This window comes from Tupaia chinensis, unplaced genomic scaffold (assembly GCF_000334495.1).
Source record: "Tupaia chinensis unplaced genomic scaffold, TupChi_1.0 Scaffold000316_1, whole genome shotgun sequence".
Taxonomy (NCBI): domain Eukaryota; kingdom Metazoa; phylum Chordata; class Mammalia; order Scandentia; family Tupaiidae; genus Tupaia; species Tupaia belangeri.
Window position 1 is genome coordinate 6,837,114 of NW_006159809.1, and position 26,846 is coordinate 6,863,959.

Here is a 26,846-nt window from a genome sequence, read left to right on the forward strand (position 1 = left end):
GAAGACAATTTAATACGTTGAATTGTAGTATGCACTTAAAAGAGATGACTGAGTTAACCAGATTTAGCAGAAATGGGAGGGAAATTAGAAAGGAGAATTATACCAGAAGAAAGAGAAAAAGACTAATAATTACTTTAAAACTCACCATAGCCTATTAAAAATTGCAAAGAAAATATTTTTATTGTCTGGATTACTGTGTAAAGGGAGTTTAATTAACCAAAGAGATATCAATAAAAGAGAAGGAAGAGTATATTGCTGATATTTATCATGAGAAATACTTTCTCCAGTTAAATTATCTTATTTTGTTAATGATTATAAAGAGAGAGTATTAGCTACTAAATCTCATTTATCACAACTACTGGGTGACAATAAATTTCAAAGATCGGTATACATTCATTATATACCATGTCACATGAAATCTAAGACTACTGTTATGTACTTCTTAAATAGCTTAAGGTTAAGTAATATGTCTAGAATCTTAATCAAAAAACATACCTGCAGATTTGTTTATTTTGGCTGCAGATGCCTTGGCTTGTCCAGTTTTGCCTAAAATAACAACAATAACAAAATTTAGTAATACATTACAAATACAGAGTCCTCCCTTATCTTTGGTTTTGCTTTCTTTGGTTTGACTAATCTGTGCTGTAGACAACTGTGGTCAAAAAATAAATGAATACCGGGAACCAGCAGTTAGCGTAATGGCTATGTCGCTGGACTCCCACGTAGTCAACTGCGGCTCGTGTCCCGGACCCGGTGGCTTAAAACTCACGCCGGGCGCGTGTGCGTGCGTGCCCAAGATCCCGAGAGGAGAATGGAGGAGAAGGGATTGCAGTGTGACCATCCCCCCTGGGGGGTGATTTCTCGCTTTCTGTCTCTATGTCACTCTCTGTCTGTCTGGCGAGCGCACGCGCCCTACAGTGAAAATCTCTCTCAAAAAAAAAAAAAAAAAAAAAGAATACCGAGCAGAATAACAGCATATTTTGAGAGGGAGGGAAACCACATTCATACAACTTTTACTTTAGTATATTGTCAAAGTTGTTCTTACTGTTACTTTCCTTTTTTTTTTTTAAGTCATTTTAAAAACTTATTTATTTAAATTTGTCCAGAGAAGGACAGAGTGAGAAAGAGAGAGGAAGAGAGACAGAAGGAAAGTGAGAAAGCAAACCGCCAGGTCCAGGGCCTAGAAGCACGATCAGCCACGTGGGAGTCCAACGCCCTTAACTATCATGCCACCTGCCAGTCCTTTATTATTACTTTCTTACCATGTATAATTTATAAATTAAATTTCATCACAGGTTGGTACATATAAAAAAGAAAACATGGTACAGACAGGATTCAGTATTAACTACAATTTCAGGCATCCACTAGAGGTCTTGGAATGTATCCCACACAGATAAGGGCGAACTCTTTTAACATCATTTATATTTACCTAAGTGCTAACCTGGCAATAATTTTGAGAGAATACTAGAAGAAACATGCTGATGCTCACCTTTAAGGCCTATGAAATTAATACTGGGGCAAATTCTTAGACATGGACTTGCTGTTAAAAGGCACATAGATTTAGGTTTTTAATAATTAACATTAAAGACTAACGTACTTAAAAGTATCTTTGGCTTTGTATGAATTGTTTTTATTCATTAACTAATTTTAAATAGAACCAAGGAAGTGGAATCTTTAAATTCTATGACAGTGTACTCTACAATCTCTATGTGACCTCTATGTGACCCAACAAATTGACAAGATGAAGATGAGATTACTGAGACTGCATTATGATTCTAAACTATTTTCTATTGTGGTGTTATAGATTGTTTAAAGTGGTAGCCTTTTTTGATGGGTTTTGCTGTGTCTTGTGAGCAAATCATTGCTGTGTCCATTGTTGGAATGGAATTATCACTACTGTATCATGAGTGGATATTAATTCTATGGTTCTCTCAGTATTACAGCCTGACTTGTAATCGATACTATTTCTTGATATTTAATGTATAGGACATTTATTTATACTCAATAAATATTTTTCAAAAGGAAAAAAAAATTAACATTAAAGTGTCTTTCGGAAAAGTTGTGCCTATTAATACTCCTAACAATTATACATGAGAGTGGGGCTTCCTCATTTCCACTCATGCAGATACAAAGTATATCAAGTCAAAGGTCTAACTATATCAGAGGTTATCAGTCTTCCCAATGTGAGAAAAATACTGGTATGACTTAACTTTTGTTTCTTTAATTGTGAGTTAAGTTGTATACATTTTCATGTTTAAAAGTCATCTCTATTTCTTTCTCTGTAATATGCCTAATCATACTATTTGCCAATTTATCTTTTGGATTGCTGAGTTTTTTCCTTTTTTTTTTTTTTAATTAAGATTTTTGCCATAAGGTGTGTGCATGCACCAGATAGAGACAGAGACAGAGAGGGAAAGTGAGAGATGGCCATGCTGCATTCCCTTCTCCACTCTACTCTTGGAATTTTGGACAGACACACAGACACACACAGACAGACAGACAGACACACACACAGACACACACACGCACGCATGCGTGCCCAGCCTGTTTTTCAAGCCACTGGATTCGGGACTTGACCACTAAGTCAGTCATATGAGATCCAGCCACACTTTAACTGCCCTGACACCTGCTAGCCTGAGCCTTTTCTTATCCTTTACTAGAATTCTTTATATATTAAGAAAAATAATCTACACCACATAGGTTAACAGTTTTTTTGAAGTGATGCAAAACATTTATATAATAATTCTTTTTATTTAGTCAAATGTTTTTGTAATTGGGAAAGACTTCTTTACTTTGAAATTTAAAAAATTAAATATGGGAAAAACTCCACATTTAAAAAATAACTTCACTATCCTATGTATCACATTAAATCTTTGATCCAAATGTATATAATTTACTTTTATGTGAGTGCTTTATTTTCATCAAAAGTTAAAAGCTAGTCAATTTAATGAGTAATTAACCTTCCTCCAATGTGAAATATTAATATTTTCCTGATATTCCATGTTTTAGGGGATATCTAAACTCTCTCCTGTCCTACTTACTTTTTGTCTATTTATACAACTACTACATATGAAACTATTCTAAGTCTTTTTAATTTGCTACAGGGCACATGCACTCACCGGAGAGAGAGAGAGAAAACAGAGACAGAGAGACAAGACAGACAGAACAAGAAAACAAACCACCAGGTCTGTGACTTGAGGTACAGTCAGCCATGTGAGAGCCTTAACTACCAAGTCACCCATTGGCCCTCTAATTATTCTTTCTTTGCAGAATTTTCCTTCCTATTATTCCATGTTAAGTTTCTATTTATAAACTTTAGAATGATTTTATAAGTTTGAAAAATCTTACTGAGGCACAGCCTTGGTGGATGAGAGACTAGAAGCCACGTAGGGGGTTAGGATTCTGTCCCCAGGTCTACCCATACACAGAGAGGATGTATGTGCTCACTCCTGTGATCACGATTGGCTGGGTTAGTGATGGACATCATGGTGTGAGACCCCACTGAGGGTCTCTCTCTCTCAAGAAAGAAACTTTATTACTTATCTTATTTTATTTATTTATTTATTTATTTATTTTTGGAGAGGTTTTCACTACAGGGCGTATGCGCTCGCCAGATAGAGAGAGACATAGAGACAGAAAGAAAGAAATCACCCCCCAGGGGGGATGGTCACGCCGCAATCCCTTCTCCTCCATTCTCCTCTCAGGATCTTGGGCATGCACGCACACGCGCCCGGCGTGAGTTTTAAGCCACCGGGTCCGGGACGCGAACCACGGTCAACTACGTGGGAGTCCAGCGACAGCCATTACGCTAACTGCTGATTCCCCTTTTATTTTTACATTTATATTTAGAGAAAGTATTCAGCTTAAAGCACTTCTCCCTATACTGTGCTTTTATTATCTTAGACCCACACCCAAAATTTAAGCCTTAAACTGGGGCTGGCAGGTAGCATGGTGGTTAAGGGCACTGTACTCACACAGGACCAACCATGGTTTGACTCCTAGACCAGGCAAGTTGCTTTCTCACTTTCCCTCTCTCTTTCTCTCACTCTGCCCCTCTCTGATCAAATTAAAATAAATAAATAAATAAAGTTAAATAATTCTTAAAAAATAAAAATTTACACCTTAACCTTAAAAAAAATTTCTAAGTGTTCTATTTTCAATGCCATATGACTAATGACTGGATTGGTCGAATAGATATTCTTTGATAGGTGAAATTTGGTAATGTTGAAATCTAAGTTCACAGTTTTCCCCAAACTCAAAGAAAACAGTATATCTTATCCTCTAAAAAAAAGTTCCATATAATAAAATTCAGATTCTATCTTCCCACATTATACATTATTTTACTTAATTTTTTTTACATCAGGTCCTAATTACCCCAAACTGAAACCTAGAATCCTAATTGTGTTTTCAATAGGACTTTTCTTTCTATTGTTTTTATTATAGGGGGTATGCACTTACCAAAGAGAGAGCAAAGGAGACAGAGAAAGACAGAGGTAAAGTGAGAAATTTCCCTGGGGTGATGACCATGCTGCAATTCTTCCTTCTCCATTATTCTCTCAGGATTTTGGGCACACGCGCACATGAGCCAAGAGTGTTTTCCAAGCCACTGGGTTCAGGACTTGACCACTAAGTCAGCAATGTGAGATCCAGCCACCTTAAGCTCCACATACCTGCTGGCCCCTCAACAAGATTTTTCAACCTTTCCATTTTATCCAATTTATTTGAGAAACCTAAACAACTAGTGAGTGTTTCTCAGAGCCTGCACCATTTTTTTTTTTTTTTTAAAGCTTGCTACAGGGTACATTGGCTTGCTAGAGGGAGAAAAGAGAAAATAAGAAATTACCCCAGAGAGGATGGCCATAGCGCAATCCCTTCTCCTCCATCCTCCTTTTGAGATTTTGGGCATCCACAAATCTGTGGTTGGTACAATATTCAAGCTCCCAGGTCCAGAACTTGAACCATGCAGTAGGCCATGTGGGATCCAGCTGCCTTAGCATCTGCACCACCTGCTGGCTCCCAGCTATTTTTTTTTAATTGCTATTTTTTAAAAACTTCTGCCATAGGGTACACGCACTCACTGGAGAGACAGTGAGAGGGAAAGTGAGAAATCACCTTCTAGTGGGGATGGTTACACTGCAATCCCTTCTCCTCCTGGTATTTTGAACACACTCACATGTGCCTGGCATGAGGTTCAATCCGCCAGGTCTAGGACTTGAACCACAGTTGGCCATGAGGGTGTCTAGCACCTTAACCAGCATGCCATCTGCCATCCCCAGCTTCCAATTATTAATAGGTCTTATACAGAAAAAATGAAGTGTACCTTAGCAAAGCACAGGTAACAGTGAATTAAACAAAACTAAATTTGTTTCTTGCTGTAGGACTTGACAAAATGTTTTGTGGGTTTCTTTTGTTTTAAAGGGAAATATATATTTATTATTATACATTCTACACATGACTCAGAACATCTTTCAAGAATCAGTCTTTCACACAACACATTTTGGAAAATGCTATTAATGGGGTCAAATTCAAAAACTTCCCAGCATGACCCGTCAAGATGTTCTATAGAGTGATTCTTCAATTTTGTTCTTTGTTGTGTTATCTCCCCCAAATAAAGTAATCTGCTTCTCTGTATCTCTGCTCACATACGTCATCTGGCTTAAAATCTTACTCAAAATTCAATGCTTTCCAATAGGCCATCCATAGTAACACCATTAATTCCTGTATTTCAGTACTCTACCCTATTAAACATTATAAGGAAATGAGATGTTTTACATAATCCAATTTTCCAGTTACTTGATTGCTATATAACCTAAACTCTTACCCTATTCTGAATAGAAATTTGAAATACACTACATACCTGCCTTCCCAAAACAAAACATACAAAACACAAATTATTATTTTATGTCTCAAGACTGTGTTTTGGCAGCAATTTCTCTCCACCTTTCTAGTCCTAAGTAGAAAAAGAAAAAATATACCTCAGTTTCTATGTATGCTGACCAGCTGTGATGGTATAGCAGTTAATATTCTGTGATGTTAAAGACACATGGGAAGGTCCTAGGTTCACTTCCCAAGGTCTTCCTATATAAAATGGGCATGCATGTCCCCATCATTCTGGGTAGTAGAGGCTGGGGGTAGATTATAGTGTGAAGAGCCTGTTGGAAGTGTTAGGCTCTTTCTCTCCCTTTCTCAGGGAAGATAAGAAAGAAAAAAAAAATAAAAAAATTAATGCAAAATTCATTTAGCTACATTCATAATAAAGACCTGAAATGTCTTCCTTAAGCATAAACTTTTCACACAAGTCTGTTTACTCTTTGCTTACTTTTTTGAACTCTTAAGATAACCTTCTAAGTGCTCTAAAGGGGACTAAACACACAGTCTTTTTTTAAAATTAGTTATTTTCATTTTATTTATTATTTTTCAACTTGACCAGAGAGAGAGAGAGCGAGCGAGAGAGCGAGTGAGAGAGAGAGAAAGTGAGAAAGCAAGCCACCAGATCCAGGACTTGAACTGTGGTTGGCTACGTAGGAGTACAGGACCTCAACTATCACACCACCTGCTAGCCTAGCAATCTTTAATATATTTTAGTTTGACTAGAGAGAGAGAGAAAGCAAACTGCCAGGTCCAGGACTCAAACCATGGTCAGTCATGAGGGGGTCCAGCGTTTTAACCACCATGCCACCTGCCAGCTCCCAAATAAGCGATTTTAACATGCCTTTCTTTAGGCTTTATCTTGTGGGTTTATTGGGAGGGGATAGATATATTGCAAAACTAACCTAGACATGTAAAAAAAAACCCTAGCTATTAACTATGAAACTATGATAGGCATTTTATATACATTATCTCATAGAGTCCTTGTATTTATTTCAGAAAGGATTCTGTAATTACATAATACTAAATATTGGTCATCTGTTTAATGTTAACTGAAGAATGAAATTTGGGTCCCCTTTCCATTATTCAGAATAAATAAGTCACAATGAATAATGCTGTCTTGGTATCATCCTGCAAGAAGTTTCTAGTAAATTGACAAGATATACTCATTTGGGGGTCAGCAGATGGTGTAGGGGTTACATCACTGGACTCCCACATGGCCAAACAGGGTTCAAGTCCCTGATTTGTGGCTTAAAACTCCTGTTGGGCACATGTGCATACATGCCCATTATCCCATGAGGAGAATGGAAGAGAAGGGATTGCAGTGTGGCCATACCTCCTGGGGGGAGAGGGTGATTTCTCAGTTTTCCCCCTCACTGTCTCTGTCACGTGCACATGCCCTAAGGCAAAAACATCTACCAAAAAAAACCAAAAAACAAAAAACAAAAAGATATACTCATTTGGAGAAGGCAAATTTAACAACTTACCAGTAGAAGCTGAAGTAACAGTTTCAACAGCTTTTGAAGCATCTGCATCTTTTCTATTTAAAAGAAGAAAATAATTAGCAACAACTTAGAAATTCTAAGTTTCATAAAATTCTAAAAATGCAAAGTTTATATCTAAAAAAAGTCTCAATAATTCAATGGGAATGATATCTCATTTAAGCTGTAGTTATGGTGATAAAATATATTAAATATGCAGTTTTAAAAATTAAAATGTCTTACTTCATATGCATGTTTATTCTTACATATGAAATCATGGAATCACTTACTTTAAAGCAGATGCTTTCTTTGAATCTAAAGTCTTTTTCTTCACCTCTTTGTTCTACAAAGAAAAAAAAATCAAAACTTAATCATTTCCTCAATTATAAAAAGCAATTTAGTGGAACCAACAGTTGGCATAATGGCTATGTCGCTGGACTCCCATGTAGTTGACCACAGTTTGAGTCCTGAACCCGGTGGCTTAAACTCACGCCAGGTGCGTGTGCGTGCTTGGCCACCCCCCCCAGGGGGGGGTGATTTCTCGTTTTCTGTCTCTCTGACTCTGTCTTTCTAGTGAGCGCACACGCTCTTATTTCAAAAATCTCTCCAAAAAAAGAAGGTGCAATTTAGTAAATTAAGCATAAATCCAACAATAAGAAAAATCTAAAATCTTCCTGAAGTATGTTTATATGTTTACTACCTCCTCCTAAGAAAAGACAAAACAAAGGTAGTTTCTTGAATTTGTGGTCACACAGCATAATTTTATATCTCATGTTTTACCATTCATCTATATTTTCTTATCATCAACTATCTTTCATAAATATGTCTTACAGTGTTGTGACATTTTAGGTGTCTAACTGCTATCGTCCTGGTGCAACCTACCACCATTTTTCACATTTGATTACTATGACTTGCTTCTGTTCTTATCTTTCCACCTACCCATGCTCTATTCACAACATAAAGTCACATTAAACTTGCCACTCTTAGACTTGAATTACGCTCACAGCAAAAGTCAGTACCTGAGCCCTGTAAGAGTTTACACGGTATTTCCCATTTAACTTTCACCTGCCTACTACTACATACTTCCTCGATTCCTTCACCCCATTCCCAAGCATCAATTTCAGCCCTCAAACAAACTGCACAAGTGTGAATCTCAAAGTCTCTTGCAGTTGCTATCTCTTCTTTCTGAAACAAATGCTTTCAACCTAGGACATGGCTTACTCCCTCAAACACCCACCATTTTAAAAATGAGACTACCAAAAAAAAAAGACACAATAAAACACAATCATCAAACAAAAATGAGACTGCCTTATTGAAAGGTGCACAGCTCCACAGTCCCCACCAAGAGTATATTTCTATTACCTTGTTCTGACATCTTCTCCCACAGCACTTGTTGTCAACAGTCATAATATACATATATTTTTAACTTCTCTGTGGTTTTTCTCTTCCTATCTTTTGAAGTTAAACTCTGTGAGGGATCTAGAACTTTGTTTTATTGAGTAATCCTAGATTAAACATTTTAGAATTAAAGAAGACTAGGTTTCCCCCCAGTTCTTCAAATTTAATGATCATTCAGGTCTTACCTCATGGTCACTTGTTATAAGCTATTTTTCTATCTTCAAGGCTACTAATCTATCTGAAACCATAGCCATTTCACAACAGTTGGATGAAATAATAGATGAAACTTTTGACTGGACTTCAGTGCACTATTTCTTCTCCACTTCAATCAATCTACTTAGGCTTTCTTTGCCTTCAGAGACATCTGTCCAATTAATTCATGGTCCAGACCACTTCCAGATTTATCTTTCTAATCCACTCATTTAATTACGTAATGCCTCTATTCAAAAACCTTGAATAGGATGTACCTGTCTATAGGATAAAATTTAAATTCTTAAATTATGCATTTAACCCTTGTATCTCCATAACCTCTCTTGCAATTAGGTGGCTATGTGTCATGGTTCTGATAAATCAAATGTAGGCAAATGTTGCTAGGGAACTCATTCTTTCCAGAAAAATCAAAACCCATTTGGCTTTTGATTTTTATTAATTTCTTTCTGCTTGGAAGACAAAAATAATGCCAGAGAGTACACCAATATCTTAGAATTGAGGATAAAAGTATTAAATATGGGGAGCAGGATAGTTAGGTCCCTGAAGATATTATGGAACTGCTATAGCAGCCCTGGACCACCTACATGCAGATTTCCTGTTATGAAATAAAATATCTATTTCTTCAATAAACCACTGGTAAAGTGTTCTGTTGAAACTTAATGAAACTCTAAAAGATAAAAATTGATAATAACTAGCTGCCCTACAATTCATTGTCCAAACCAGGACAATGAGAATAAATCGATGAGATAGCACTAATCAGGTATAAACCAGAAGAATGATGAGTTACTTTACTACTTACTAATTAGAAAACATAAATGAAACAAAAAGTAAAAATTTTTTTGTAATAGCAATGCATGTAATATTATATGAGAGAGTGTGTTTTTGTACGCATGCTAATGTGTATTAAATAAACTTAATAAACCCTTCAACACTCTAGGGCCAGCAGATGGCATAGCAGTTATGTTGTTGGACTCCCACACGGCCAGTTGTAGTTTAAGTCCTGGACCCAGAGGTTTAAAACTCACATTGAGTGTGTGTGCCCAAGATCCCTGGAGGAGAAGGAACTGTGGCATGGCCATTCTTCTGGGGGGGTAATCTCTCGCTTTCCCTCTCACTGTCTCTCTCTCTCCAGCGGGAATATGCACTCTAAGGCAAAACCTCTACTGAAAAAATTGTGTAAAAACTTTATAGGCAAAAATATAAAACTTGGTGTCAGCAGGCGACATAGTGGTTAAGGCATTAGACTCCTACACGGTTGTCCTCTGTGGTCTGAGTCCTGGACCCAGCAGCTTGACATTCATAACAGGTGCGTGTGCAGGCATGCGTGCCCTAAATCCCAAGAGGAGAATGGAGGAGAGGGGAATGCAGTGCGGCCATCTCCATTGGGAGGTGATTTCTCACTTTCTCTCTCTCGTTCCCTGTCTCTTGTCTCTCTGGTGAGGGTACTCACCCTATGGCAAAAATCTCTCAAAAAAACCCCAAAAATCCCCACAAAACTTGCTAAGGGACATGAAATGAAATCTAAATAAATGGAGAAATAAACTATGTTTGTGAATAGAATGACTCAGTATTAAAAGCCCATCAGTAAAAATTCAATGCAGCATTGGGACCAGCAGCTAGCATAATGGCTATGTCGCTGAACTCCCATGTAGTCAACCGCGGTACGAGTCCCAGACCTAGTGGCTTAAACTCACGCCGGGTGCATGTGCTTGCGTGCCCAAGATCCGGAGAGGAGAATGAAGGAGAAGGGATTGCAGTGTGGCCATCCCCCGGGGGGGTGATTTCTCGCTTTCTGTCTCTCTGTCCCTGTCTCTTTCTGACGAGCGCACGCGCCCTAAAGCAAAAAAGCTTCCCCCCCCACAAAAAAATTCAATGCAGCATCAATTAAATCCCAATTAAGATTTTTCAGAGAACCTAAACTGATTCTGAAACTAATATGCAAGTGTAAATGTAAAGATTAATCAAAATAAGCTTAAATTAAAAAAAGAAATTAAAAACTCTACTAGTAAGAAAAGAAAATATTACAAAGTTATAATTGTTCTAATAATTGAAACCATATACTACTGCCATAAAAATGATCAGATTGCTACAACAGAATATAAATATATTTATGTGCATATGGTAATTTATATACATAAGATAATTTTTCAAATGAACAAAGAAGAATTAATTAGGCATAAATGATGTTGGGCTAACTAGCCACTTATTTTAGAAGTGATACTGATCCCAACCACACATTCTATCACCAATAAATTAAGAAAATGAGAAAGCACATCTTTTTCGGCACTGGTATAGAGGTCTTCTAAAATTGATGAAAGAAAAAAAGGCAAAAGCTACGTATACATGTACAAGAATAGACTAGAAGAAAGCACGTCTTATATGTAATTTGAGAATTAGTATCCAGAATAATAAACATCTTCAAATAATTTTTTAAAGAGGTTTTCTCCATAGGGCACATGCACTTGTCCAAGAGAGAAACAAAGACAGACACAGTGAAAGGGAGAGTAAGCAATCACCCCACAAGGTGGGTGATGGCCATGCCATAATTCCTTTTCCTCCATTCTCCTCCCAGAATCATGGGCATGCATGCACATGTGCCTGGTGTGATTTTTAAGCCACCAGGTCAGAGACTTGAAACACAGTCAGTCATGAGAGTCCAGAGACATATCTGCTAAGCCATCTGCTGGCCCCTTCAAATAATTTTTAAAATAAAAAAGTGAAAATAGGAGAAGATAAAGATGACTCACTAAAACAATGAACAGATTATTTTTAAGAGAGAAATTTTAACAGATATAGTATTATATTAAAAGGTGTTAAAGTTCACTAATCAGGAAAATGCAAATTAAAACTAGATTTTTTACATACTGAATTTTTTTAAATGAAGAAATTAAGATGTTATTGGTAAGACAGGAACACTAGTAATCTCAGAAATTATAATTATTATAAATTACTATAGCTACTTAGAGGATAATTTGTTATCTATTACTGAGCATCCCATAACTTGACAAACCCACTTAAAGGTGTCATTTTAAAAAACACTACCCTAAAGGCAAAAGGATGGCATGTGAAAGACATATAAGGAGTTAACTAAAGTCCTGTTTATACTATGAGAAACCAGAAATAACCTAAACATCAATCAATAAGGAGGAGTTGGTAAAATAACTGATAATATTCATAAAAGGTAAATACCACACAAATATTAAAAATAAAGAAAACATGCTTGTCCTAACACAGAGTGACAAATCAGTGATTGAGAAAAGTGTGTTATACAACCCTTATAAAGTATGCATTCTATAGCAAATTAAAAAAAGAGAAAGAACATACACATACAAAGTAAACTCACTGGATATTTTCAATTCTATATTTTCTAAGGCTATATAAATGAAGGCACAAAAAATGATCAACAAAGACTACACTCAAGAACAGTGATAACTGTATTGAAGCAAAAGCTCAAAATAATCATACTCCATAAACTGCATGCATAGAAGTTCTAAACAGGCAAAACTCAACTAGAAATTAGAAATCGAGGTGGGGGTTATCTCTGGGTAGAAGAGAAGGAAGAATTGGAAAGAAGCAAGCCAGGGGTTTTCCAGGATGTTGCCGATGTTCTATTTTGTGACTTAGGTAGTGGTTTCATAGATGTTTACTACTTTTTTTTACTATACATGTTAAGTACTTTCTCCTAGTCTGCTGTTTGTCATTTAATATTGTTTGCAGTTCTATCTATCTAAAATTACTAATTTCATTGTATTTTAATTTAATCATATAAACACATGATCCATTTATCTAACAGCCGTTTTATGCATTTTTCTGAATATGTGCTATCTTTAACAATAAGATAAACTAATCAACAATGATAAAACATCTAAAACCAGTTTACCTGTGCTTTTTTCTTTTCTGGAACACATATTTTCACACTTTTTCCTTTTATAAGAACAGGTGTTGCTTCAATGTACTTCATGACTGCAGTAATTGCCTCTTTAAATTCCATTTCCAAGTAGGCCTAAAATGAAACATATTCCCTTTTTCAATCAAAAAAGTATCCTTAATATTCCCTGCATTTTAAAATGGACTTAATCCGTCCTCGTGGATCATAAAGTTGTGAAACTACTAAAAGTTCTGGTTGTTTTTGCTTCTCTTTTTGTTTTGCTAAAGTGTAATTTGACCTCAAGAATGTTTCACACATGAAATGAACATTTATCCTTACAGAATTTCTATAATATACCATTACCAAGATGGGAAGGACACAGGACAGAAGTCCATGGCAGGCTCATGGAACAAGAAGAAATGAGAGATAAGACTCACAGAACAGTAAGAGGGAGGGCAAAATCTGGTCTAGCTTGGTTCTGCTTTGTTTTGAAGTTTGTTGAGCTCCTCCTTAAGAGAGATAGGCACCATCTCAACAGGATCTTCTAAAACAATCTAACCCCCAGTCAGTCAGCCAGGAGCATGAGCAATTGTACATGTGCTTGGCATGAACAGAGAGACTCTGGGATGTGAACCTGGACCTTTCCCTAAACCTTCAGCATCAAAGAGCACTGTATTACCACAGTGCCACTATGACTGCCCTCGCTTGCTTTATCTCCTGACATTTTTAAAGCTTCTTGTGGAAAAAGATGACACTACTGTTACATTCTATTGTCTTAACTCACAATGGAATGTGTTTATGTTCTGCTTAATCTATGGTTGTTCATAGTTCTGAACTTAATTATGTGAGTTATAGAAATACAACTCATGTAAACAATACTTACCATACAAATAAAATAATTTGTTTTGGTATAATCTTGTTCTAAAGCAATGGCTGGCAAACATTTTTGTTTTTTAAAATTTGCTAAAAGATGTATGCACTCACTGTTTGGTGGTAGGAGAAGAGTGAGAAAGCAGTCCTCTAGGGGGATAGCCATACTGATGTAATCCCTTCTCCTCCATCTCCTCTTGGGATTTTGGTTATGCACGCACATATACCTAGCGTGTTTCTCAAGCCAACCAGGTCCAGGATTTGAACTACACAGTCAGCCAAGTAGGATCCCACTGTCTTAACCATCACATCATGGGCTGGCCTAACAAACATTTTTATAAATAGGTTTTTTTTAGAGCACAGATATGCTTCCTCATTTAAATATTATCTGTGGTTGTTTTTTATAATAATGCTAATGGCTAGCTCCCAAAGCCTAAAATATTATCTAGCCCTTTACAAAAGAAATGTGCCGGGACCGGCAGTTAGCATAATGGCTATGTCGCTGGACTCCCATGTAGTCGACCGTGGTTTGAGTCCCGGACCTGGTGGCTTAAACTCATGTTGGGCGCCTGTGCGTGCATGCCCAAGATCCCGAGAGGAGAATGGAGAAAGGATTGAGGCATGGCCATCCCCCCTGCAAGGTGATTTCTCTTTTTCTCTTTCTGTCTTCTGTCTCTCTCTGTCTTTCCAGTGAGCACCCTATAGCAAAAACCTCTCCAAAAGAAAAAAAAAAAAAGAAATGTGCCAACCCCTATTTTAAGATTATAAAACAGTATTTTGAAGCCTTGTTCATTGGAATCCAAATATTTACATAATTCTCAATAAACAATCAAATGAGAGTGAAATTCAAAAACTTCATGGAGAGGGACCAGCAGTTGGTGTAATGGCTATGTCACTGGGCCCCCACGTAGTCGACCACGGTTCAAGTCCCGGCCCTGGTAGCTTAATACTCTGGGTGCATGTGCGTGTGTGCCCAAGATCCCAAGAGGAGAATGGAAGAGAAGGGATTGCGGCGTGGCCATCCCCCCGGGGGTGATTTCTCACTTTCTGTGTCTCTGTCTCTCTGTCTTTAAAATTAAAAATTAAAAAAAAAAAAAAAAAACTTCATGGAAAACTAGGATTAAAGTATGATTTTATTTTGATCCAAGAATATTTTGAAATCCAAACATGATTTTTTTTTTCAGAATATGCATTTTCCATTAACGTTTTTTAAAAAAGAATTATTTAATTTTATTTATTATTTTTCTTCAATTTGACAAAAGAAATAGGAACAGTGAGAAAGCAAGCCACCAAATGAAGGACTCACACTACAGTGGGCCATCTGGAGGTTCAGCACCTTAACCACCACACTGACCTGCCAGTCCCTTCCACGAACTTTCTAAAGACCTCTTGTATATGGTACCAGTATCTATAAGAGCCAACAGTTTATAGAATAATACAGCTTTGTGTGAATTTTTAGAACAGACTGAATGACCAACCTCTTTTCTATATGGAACAATCAGGACATCATTAACTTTTCCAAATGGTTGAAATACTTTTCTAATCTCTTCTTCAGTACAGCCATCCTCTGGTAATTCAGATATAAGAAGAACTGAACTGTAATGCAGAGACTGGTCTTTCCGAAGCTGTTTTTGGAGTAGAAAAAAATTTTTTAAATCAAACAAATTGAGTCATGAAGTACAGTAATTCCCTATATAATTTCTTCTAACATTAATTGTTGTCCATTAAAGAGTTTTTCTAACACTAATTTCTACATAACTTTATAATTTTAAATGCTAAAAACAGTATTAAGAAATACGATTTATATTTTGAAACCCAATAGTGATAATGAGTTCCTAAGTGTACTCTTTTCTGTTTACAAGCATCTTGTAATAAACAAGAGCTATGGAATAGTTCAAGGCCATTTAAAGAGTACTTTTTAAAATGAGTCGTTCCTGTGTTCTAATAATTAGAAAGGGTATCATATAGGTATAGCATTTTTAAAGATTTATATGTGATTCATATGATTTGATTAAATTGAAATATCAAGTTTGCCAACTTAATTATACTTAATTAATACTTAATTATAGAGTAAGAACTTTTTAAAAAGTTCCACTGTTGCCACTCAAAAGTTATAAAACAAAATGAAAAGAACTAACTCAGTCTCTGCAAAATTTTCCCTAAGCTCAACATTTCTTCCCAATGCTCCTTAAAATTCTATAGTAACAGGCTGGTTATCATAAAGTTATCTTTCCCCAAGCTCTTTAGGACAAGAGACAGTAGTTGATTAGAGTCTTTAATGTATTTTTATAACATTGAAAGCAATGCATAACAAAATACTTGAAAACAATATTACAATACACTAAATATTTGATAATCAGGCCTATTAGGAGTTTCTCTGATGGTAAGTCTCAGCATGTTTCAGTACATCAGTTAGTAGTAATTTAAGAAACATACACAATAAAACTGTACCTCAGAATAGCAACCAACAGGTTACAGTCAAAATACACAAAAAAGTTAGTACCAGAAAACAGACCATTCTACACTGTAGAAAAGAGTATCTGACTTCTGAACCATACTGTAGAAAGTATAAAACAAATAGAAAATGAACAACTCTCAGTTGACTCACACTTCTAGCTTACTAACAAAGCTTATGAACAGCTTGCTATTACTGCTAGTGATTACACTCATCTCCTCAGACAGCAGAAATCAAAACAATCTGCTTGTGAGGTGAGCTCAAACTACCAAACTATCAAAATGTTCTTCTTTGACCAATCAAATGCCAAAATCTTCTGGCATTCTTATGCTATGAAATTTCTGAATTATCACTTTTATTATATTCATGAAACACATTTTTTAAAATCCCATATATAAAAGCATTTCAGTAAATAATGACTTCCTCAAAACATGAAATTAAAAAATTGAGACTTTCTTCTCTTTCTCTTTTTGCCAGAAGGCATATGGCAATCAGCAGAGTCAAAGAGAAAGGGAGAATGTCCCCCTCAACTGGGTAAGGTCACATTGCAAGTTTTTCTCCTTCATTTCTCCAGCCCATCAGGATTGGGGGCATGCACAAACACATGTCCGACATTTTCCAGGCCACCAAGGCTGAGATTCAAACCATGTAGTTGGTCATATGAGATATGACTCCCTTAACTACTAGGCCATGGGGTCAACTCAAGAAAACTCTTGTTTCTATTTGTCATAACAATGAATGGATACACATTTCCATTAATAAATTTAAAAATTACTGACCTTACGCTGGAGAGAAATAGCTTTATTTGGCACTTGTTTGCATTCTGGTAAGGTGTCACCCTCAAGATTTTTTGATTTGTAATGAGTAGAATGTCCTCCTAAATTTGATTCGCCCTTTACAGAGGTTGTAGATTTAACTGATGGCTTTGTTCCACTACCAGTTTTAGGTTTTTGGGCTGGTAAGTGTCCTTTATCAACAATTGCTTCAAGATGCTTCTGTTTATTAAATTCTATCGCATGCCCAGACTGTTGCACTACATCTTCTAGTGCTTTTTTTCTGTCTAGTAAAAAGGATACAAATACAACTTGATAACAAGAACCTAAAAGTATGAACCATCTCATCATGTTAAAAAAGACTAACAATATTTATTCCATATAGCCACTATCAAACCAAATAGGGAGTATATATACAAAAATATTCTTAGTCTTTAGTTATTAACTCAAAATGCTTTTATATGAAGTGTCTTTATTCTGTGAGCTTAGTCTTCATACTTCTGATTTTCAAGATCCCCCACACTGTTATTCAGGACTCAAAACAGCTTTTATTTACATTAAATTTATAGCTATTTACTATATTAGACATCAAAATATAATTTAAAAATATTTAATTCATTTAATAAGCTCCTATATTAACATAAACAACATTTTAATAAAAAAATAACTGTAATTAACAAAAGAAAAAAAGTTCATGAAATGAGTAGTACTACTGTATATTTTTCCAAACACCTGGATGTTGGGCTTAGAAGACACCTAAATTATCTTATCTGCTTTTGCATCCAACTGCTGGATACATTGTTTTGATTAAAAATACAGAGAATATCTAGCCTTTCACAATTACTTTTAAACTTTAAAGACCTTGAGTACCTTAAAGGGTACCTGGACCACACTTTTGACAACGGCTGCCTTATAAGTTTAAAAATATTTTCATTTAGTCTTTTAGAATATACTGAATACAGTGAGAAACCTGTTCAAAATACTTCCTGAATACTAACTATGGTCTCTTCCATTGTAGAGGTATAAACACACACACACACACACACACACACACACACACACACATACACACACATGTAGGTATATATGAGCTATTTCTGAAAAGGTCATTAACCAATATTAAGGCACAGGTTAAAACTATGAGTGATTTCAAAGTAGTCTTAAGTGAATTTATGAAAGTCTATAATCAATTATTAAGGCAAACTAAAATCTTTCCACATCACTGATTTTTAAATCTGATCTGGCAAATACAGTCTTTCAAATTTCTTCCTAAAGTTATTAGAGGAAATAATAGACTATGTGATATAGATCAGATTTCAAGAGGAAATTCTAAAATTTAATATAATATTTCATCTCCCAAAATTCAAACAAAAGAACTAAAAAAAAAATTCAGTTGAAATAAATAAGTATAAATATATTTATAAATAAATATTGAAGTAAATAGATTATCTCATGGCCACTGGCATACCTGATGATCTCACTGATCTCCTTGATGTCCTTTCAGGGCTAACAGACCGATAGCACGGTGGACTACCTCTAAATGGATTTCTAATTCGATATGGTGAACGGGATCTGGATCTGGATCTGTATCTAGAAATGAAACGATGGCAAATTCTTGGACTTCGACTTCTCGGTCTATACATGTAACGTACTGGGCTTCGAGATCTATGGAACCTATGACTTGAGTTTGATCTTCTTGAATGCCTAGGACTAGGGGAATGAGAACGTCTTCTCGGAGTTTCATTTTCTTTTCTATTGCCTTCATTTCTACAAAGTGGGGAAGAAAAAAAAACAAGCCAGATTCAGCAACTCAATGTAAATTTAAATTACATTCAATGACTAAAGAACTGTCTTCAAAACAGACTATTAATATCAAACTCTAATAACAGGTTATTTTCTTAAAACAGGAACACTTATTTGTTATGATGTAATTCAGCCTTTTAGATATATAGGAAACAATCAGAACAGAAGATCAGCCCTCCAATTGCTTATATCCCTATTTCCTAGCTTATAGAAGAATGCCATCATCAATTTCTTGGGCTTTTCCTATAACAATATCACATACAATTATGTTTTGAAAATATTAACTTTCATAAAGAATTGAAGAAATCAGGCTAGCCCCATAATGCAGTGGTTAAATGCTGTACACAGGAAGGTGGATTCCACATGGCTGACCACAGGTAGAGTCCCAGCCCTGGTGGCTTGAAAAACATGTTGAGCACATGTGCATGTATGCCCAAAACCCCTACAGGTTGGAGAAATGGAGAAAAAAGGGATTGCAAGATGATCACCCCCTACATGGGAGTGCTCTCTTTGTCTCGAGCATGTGCCTCTAGCAATAATAATACTAAAACACAATTTTAAAACAAATTTAGGAAATCATTTAAATAAGCAATTGTTTTTCAACAATTTTTCCCTAAAGTATTATACCACATATAAATATTTGACTGCCACACTTATGTGTGTGTATACACATAAACTGAGTAGGGATTCCCCAGACGAGACAAAGCTTAGTAAGACCACACCCAGTCCTCAAGGCATCAAACATCCCACAAACATAGAAAAATAAAGTCAAATATTTTCAGAAAAGGACTAAAGAAAGTGGAAGTTCACAAAGTACTAAGCTAGTGAGTATATAAGGAAAACATATTTCCCATACTTGAAAGATCTCAAAATTTAAATAAAGGCAGTACACATACAAAAGTGTTAAGAGGCACTGAAGAGGTACAAGATACAAGCTTAGTCAAGGATTAAGAGGTTATTACATTTAAGCTGGAAAAAGAAAGATTCAGAGGTTTTTCCATTTGTCCACTATTTAAAAATAAAAATGTGAAAGGATTCAATTCAAAAGAACTTTCAAAAAAGTAACTGTTCACTCTCTTAAAAATCAGGTTTAACAACACCACTATTAAAAAGATTTACCTTTTTGAGGGAAGGATCTCAGGATTCCAATCAGGATACCTATTTTGAGAATAAACAGTATTAATGAACAGCTAAAGTAAGATTATAAGGCTCAATCAATCTTTACCTGCAACATATTAGGAGGAGTTTGAAACCTAAGTTTACATATGTCTTATTAATATAAGAAAATTTTCTTAGAAGTAGGAAATTTTGTCTAATTCAATAAATAATCAAAGCACTAAGCCAGTAAGTATATTAGGAAAACATATTTCCCATACTTGAAAGGCCTCAAAATTTATTTAAACAAAGGGCAGTATACACAAAAAAAAAACATTTTTGTGTGTACAGGCACGGAAGAGGTATTAAGATATAAGTTTAGTCAGGGGTTAAAAGAAAAGACAGTTTGCCCACTTTATGGAATTCCATATTCTATGTGGCAACCTAAAGAATTCAACATGAATGATGCCCTTTAAGTTATCACGTGGTCCCTGAGGAGATACATTTAGTGAAAGGAACCAGAAAAAAATTCATAGAAGACTGCTTTTCTTATAGCCTTAAAAAGGTCTCCCAATAGACACAGATCAGGTTAGATGTAGTGACAATATAAAAATGAAGGACTGGAGGCAAAACACAGGTGTTCTACTCCAGGGACTAGTCTGAAATGAAGAAAAGGAAATACAAGGGGGGAACCCTGGAAAGGTCATCTCAGATAGAGACAAATTATTAAGACCTTAAAATCAGGTAACAAGACTACACAGAAGTAAAAAGGTAATGGGGATTCTGAACACTTCTCAGGTGGAGGATAACACAAGAATCTTTCAGAGCAATTGTAAATAAATATCCGAAATTTGAGAAAAAGAAGAGCAGTGAAATATTTAGAAATCAGGCATGTGGGAGCCCTAACTACAGTCCTAAGTTCAAGCAAGACTAACACAGAATGGAGCTTATAGAGAATCTAACACACATCAACACATAAAAGTAGACAAAGGGAAAAAAAAGAAAGATTTTAAGGAATAATCAAAGAAATAAAAAGTAGAAGCAGCAGCATTATCATAAAAGTCCAAGAGAAAGACTACATTTTCAGCCTTAGTGCCTCTACAGATTCTAAACTCTAAGAGGTAATTGCACATGATTACTGTTTTAAATTAAATATGATTAATGTATTATATCAATGATACTCAAGAATATCATTTAAGCAGCAAGATGAGTGCCAGGTAAAGAAATGGAGGCAACAGACAAGTCACCTGGCAGGGAAATAAAATTACCTCAAAACCTTAGTAAAGATAAAGAGGTTTTTTATTATGCTATTTGCCTCAGACATTGTGACAAGCTAATTCAACACGACATTCTCAACTATCTTTTCCACTGCCAGCCTCTAATACAAAGACTAAAAAAATAAATAAATACTTGTTTTCCCAAACTCTCCAGAAGGCAGCCAGTGACAGCTTCTAACCCATGAAACCTAAGAGCAACACATCTGAGAAAACTTCTGTCCCTTTCTTCATGCTCTGAAAGTAGACGTGTTGCCTAGAGCATTTTTTTGTTTTGTTTTAATTAACAGAGCATTTACACTTTCCAAAGAATGAGAGTGAGTGAGTGAGAGCTAGAGAGAGAAAGAAAACAACCCCTTCCCACTGTGGTGTGGTCATTGCCCCAATCCCTTCTCCATTTTGCCATCCAGTCAGAATCTGGGGCATGCACATACATATGCCCGACATGTTTTTCCTGCTACCAGGGCTGGGAATTGCAGTCCGGCATATGGGATCCAGCTCCATTAACCACTCGGCTATGGGGCCAGCCCTGCCTGGAGTTCTTTTAACTATGAGAAGACAAACTAAGAAGACAAAAAAGTTAACTTTAATCCAATGAATCCAACATATAGTGTCAACAATTTTCAATACATAAATCATTTTGTTTCATCTATTTCCACACTTTTTAAAGCTTTTATTACTTTGTACCACCTAGGAAGATAAATTCTCAGATTTTTCTGAATCTTATAATACAGTATTTAAAAGCGAGACCTGTGGAATTTAAAAAAAAAAAACTGTGGAATTAAGGGTAGGAGCTGTCACTTTTAGGACATGTAGCTTAAAGCCAATTACTTAATACAAGGTGTCTTGGAAAAGCTCATGGAAATGTGTATTACAAAAAAATTATGCAAGAATTTCAAATTTTGTCTTGTACCAAAATAAACTATTTTAATCCAATTTCCATAAACTTTTTAAAGCTCTCTCATATGTGTAAGCCTTAATTTTTTCACATGTACAAAAATGAAAATATAGCTGGTTGTCAACAGGTAGAAGTTATGACTCAATTTACAGAGCTTTCTAGCATTCACAAGAGCTTTAGAACTATTAGTCAAAGACTTGGTAATAATGTTCTAGACTTGTACTGGGTTGATTAAAAACACATGTTTTTAATCTCTGCTGTCTAAGGCAAAAAGATAAAGCATGAATTATACTCTGCTGCTAGTAGAGTTTGGACCATCTCATATACTGCCCAACTAATCAAAACTTCACTTTATTTTCTCATCAATAAATTCAGGTTGAACATTTTTGCCAAGGATACTTCATAGATGATGTGTGTATTTACTGTATCACACTGGGACACAGACAAGGTAAGTTATCTAGATCCTTGCTCTTAAACATTATTTCACACTACCCATGTCAGGAGTACTGTGCTTCTGAAACACAAGCTACTATATAAAAGACTAAAGGAAACGACAAGGCACGACTCTTGATTGAATCCTGGATTGGGGACAGAGGAGTAGGGAGGGTTAATTATAAATGATATTTTATACTTAAGTGGGAAAATTTGAATTTGGTTCTGGGACTTGCACCAGCAGTCTGCTGGGGTTTTCAGGCCTGAGACCATGAATTATACCAATGGCTTAGAAGCCATGCTACTGATATCCTTGGGTCATCAGTTTGCAGATGGCTTATCATGGGACTTCTCAGTCATAAAGATGCTCGACTTAAAACAGAGTTACGTCCAGATAAACCACTCTAAGTTAAAGATATTTTAAGTCATGAATGGGTATTTTATAGATATAATGAAACACAAAACCACAAAAAAAACTATATCTGAAAAAATACTGTCAATGCAGTACTGTGGATGGAGTATTGGCTCTTTACCCTCATAAGCACATAGCTGATTGGGATCTGTGGCTCTGTGCTGTGGCCCACCATCACAAGAGAGTATTTTACTGCATCTATTGCTAGCTCAGGAAAAGATCAAAATTCAACATTTGAAGTACAGTTTCTACTGATTGTGCACTACTTTCACACCATGGTAATAAAGTAGAAAAATTATAAGTTAAATCACTTAAGCTGAGAAGTGTGTGTGTGATTTTATTGGTTCTATCTCTCTGGAGGTCTCTAATACACTAAATAAGGTTTTTTTTTTTTTGGACGATAGAGCATTAAAAATGTAGACATGGAAAACACATGCTTTAAAATCATGACCTTTTAAATCATGACCTTATGTGCATAACAAAAATAACAAACTGATCTATACAGAAGCCTTTAATGACCATACACATGCTTTTTCCTATAATAAATTAAAGGCAATACATAGCTAGAATCCTCTTATTAACATGAATAACTACCTACAGCAAAGAACTCACTCCTAACTAAACCCCACACTTTCATAAAAATTAGACATCCCATTGGGAACCTGTAAGAAAGTGGCTTAGGAGAGATTCTCCATTTATAGTGACAGGAAAGGCAATATTTAATTCAGGAGATGATAACCCATGTTTGTCTGCATAGCAACTATATAAGGAAACAACCCCAATTTCGATTCTACTTCCATTCTATATAATTCAGGGCTTAGTTATAAGTTATACTTATTCTATATAATGTAGGGCTTAGTTCACTCTCCACACCAACAGTAGGTACATGACACCAATCAGGGTAGAGTACTCTATTCTCATAGTCACTGTAATTGGTTTAGAAATGGACAACTAACCTAAAGTAAACCAAGAGTCAAACCAAGGACTTCTGCAGGAATTATGGAGAAAGAAATACCTTAAAGGAAGAAAGCAAACTCCTGGCCCATCTGCAGTGACATACAGATAATGCCACTACTTGGGAGACTAGAAGTCGCTTGAGATGTTCTAGTTTGGTTCCTTGGCCAACCTGAATTTACCAAAGGTGGCTACGTATGCCTATAATCCTACCTAATTCAGAGGCTGGAACAGGATGATCAGGAGGACATAGAGACCATGTCAAAAATACCTCTCTCTGTCTCTCTTCCTTTTTTTCCCTTTCTCTCCCTTCTCTCTTTCATAAAGGGAATAAACAAATTGTTGATAAGCAAAGCTATGCAGACCCCTGAAAACTATAAGTCCAAAACTATGTGGGTCATTTTGTTACATGGACAAAATATGCCTGAGATCTCATGAGCCCAAAATAGGAGAGAACAGTCAAGAAATGGAAATATTTCTGACACTGTAATTTTAATTTGAACGTCCAATTCAATTGTTTCTAAAACCGAACATGTTACTATCAATCCAGTAATTAGGAACTATTTAATGATGCTAGGAGTAACACAATTTAATTTGGGATATAGGAGACTACTGTTAAAATCACACTTTTTATCTCTATAGCTAGGCTAGTAGAAGAAACCTGCACAGGTTCCCTGTTTTAGAGAAGAAAAAGGTAGAAGAACTGAAAAACCAATGTTGAGGAACTAAGATGCCAAGTTTGTTCATCCCTTACTAAAATCTACTTTGAAAACAGGTTCTAAGCCAGAGGAGGGTGTGAAATTAACTGCTTTTTGGTTTGGGTTGCTTTTCGGTTATTTATCCTTTAGATAAAGGTGGGGAGATAGAAGAAAAGGGTTATCTCCTCAGAAGGCTTGCCTTCTCTTAGGACAGTTAACAAAGAAGGAACAAATGTTATCAAAAAAAAATGGTTCAGTTACAGTAGCATATAGTGCTAAGATACTGCGCTCTCCAATCTGGAACCACATGGCAGGCCCAGGTTCAATTTCTGGTCCAACCTAAGGGCTGGGTGCAGTGGCATGTGCCTGTAGCACGAGGGACTACGAGCTCAAGACTGGGTAGGGCAACATAGTGAGACTCTGTCTGAAAGAACCAGTGATGGTGGTGCATGCCTATGGTCTCAACTACTCAGGAAGGTGGTGCAGGAGGATCATGACACAGTGAGACCCTCTCAAAAACAAAAGTCTACCTCCTGGGAATTATGTTAGAAAAGTGTCAGAGGAAAGGATACAATTTAATACTATTAAATTAGTATTTTAAATAGACAACATCTTTCTAAAAATAGTTTTATATAAGGTATCACAGTAAAGATAATTAACAGTCAAATCTCATCATTATTTAAAAAAAGTTCTTACTGTTGACGTAACTGTCGACAGTTCTCAATATGAGTAGATGTATTTTGATGCTGAATCCAATCCTATTGTAAAAGGAGAAAAGTACTAAAATTAGAATAGTCCTATGTTGACTAATGAATCAGACTTTTTTTAAAAAAAATGACAGCAATTAGTTTTTCTTTTGAAAATTAAATCTAGTTATAATAGGATTTGAATATTTAATAAAATTTTCACAAACAAAAGTTGAAGGCCTCCAACCAAATATATGCAATATCATACCTTTTTATCCCATTTTAAAATATCTTAGCATAGAAAACATTTTAAAAATTATAAACATGGATACTCATTTTGAAAAGAACATACATATTTTAACTTGGAGGAAATAAAAGCATAAATCAGAAAATGACTTATCTCAAATTTAGAAACACTTGATAGAACACCAAAAATTCTAAAAGTAAAATCGCATCTGTGAAACATCTTAAAAATATAATATTTCAATGACTTAAACCTCTAAAATTCAAGCTAATGACATCACTAACAACAACAAAAAACAACAACTACTGCATAGGCTACCATTCCAAACAAGGTACTCACTATATCAGCAAATGATAACATAAATAAATATATGAAAAACTGCTGCTGATCAAAATTAATTTATTCTCAAGATTTAAGGCAAAGTAACACCATTTCAAAGATACAATGTCCCTTATGTACAGAGCTTTACAATGAACAAAATGCTGTCCTAAATACTTCATTTGCAAATAAATCTGCACTTAAATTACAATTTGTACCCATAAATAGCTTTTGAAAGAGATAAGTGATTTAAAAAAAAAAAAAAAGTCAACAGTTTATAAAGTCACAGTCCCCAAAGCGAAACAATTAGTTAAAAGCAACATTTATATTACTCAGTGTTTTATTGTTCCTCAGCATTTGTAAAGACAGGGAACTTATTAAGTAGTGTTGTATTTTAAAACTAAGTAGTGTTGTATTTTAAAACTATCTTTGAGGAAAATGTTTCCATTTCAAAAACATTGAAGTTTAGGTCACTGCTAAAGATGAACTAGAAGGATCCATAGTTAAAACCACAGCTGACACCAATTTTGAATTCTGTCTTGGTAAGAACTATCTTAAAAGTCACTGCTACTTGCAATACTCAGTAACTAATTATGACAAATCCTAAACTATATCATTATACCATGGAACTGATTGTGGACTGCCCAAAGAAATGTTTGCATAGCTTTCAAAGTGATACAAATAGAAAGCCAGAGAGATAGGTAGTTAAGTCTCTAGTTATAGCAAAACAGTATCTTTGATATTAACTAGACATTGTTTACATCAAATAGGCACACTGGTAGGCAGTGAAGGTTAGGCATGATTTATTTGGACTGTAGTAGGCATGATTTATTTGGACTGTAGTATGTTTCATTTGAGTGAATTGTCAACATTTAAAACTCCCCAGATATTTTATTCCCCCCAGGGTCCAGATTCCCAGTTTTTCGGAAAAAAAAAAAAAAAAGTATGAAGATATAATACTGGATATGCATTCTTATAGCAACTACCAGTTGAAGATGATAGCTTCCCTATTTATTTAAGGCATACTCTCTAGTTCAACACACTTTCTCTACTGGTTTCTAATAGTCTTGTTCCACTCTATAGCACTGCTCAGGAAATACACTTATGCC

General features: G+C 35.5%; 1 protein-coding gene across 1 annotated transcript in view; it reads right to left on the reverse strand.

Annotated features, from left to right (window-relative positions):
• Positions 1 to 26,846, reverse strand: part of ZNF638 (zinc finger protein 638) — a gene marked incomplete in the record, with an annotated part of 146,080 nt that overhangs the window by 39,468 nt on the left and 79,766 nt on the right. Inside the window, 9 exon segments of the mRNA XM_027772969.1 lie at positions 496 to 546; positions 7,356 to 7,408; positions 7,640 to 7,692; positions 12,838 to 12,960; positions 15,174 to 15,320; positions 16,930 to 17,210; positions 18,392 to 18,690; positions 19,846 to 19,884; positions 25,186 to 25,247. Coding sequence (XP_027628770.1) covers positions 496 to 546; positions 7,356 to 7,408; positions 7,640 to 7,692; positions 12,838 to 12,960; positions 15,174 to 15,320; positions 16,930 to 17,210; positions 18,392 to 18,690; positions 19,846 to 19,884; positions 25,186 to 25,247 — 1,108 coding nt within the window.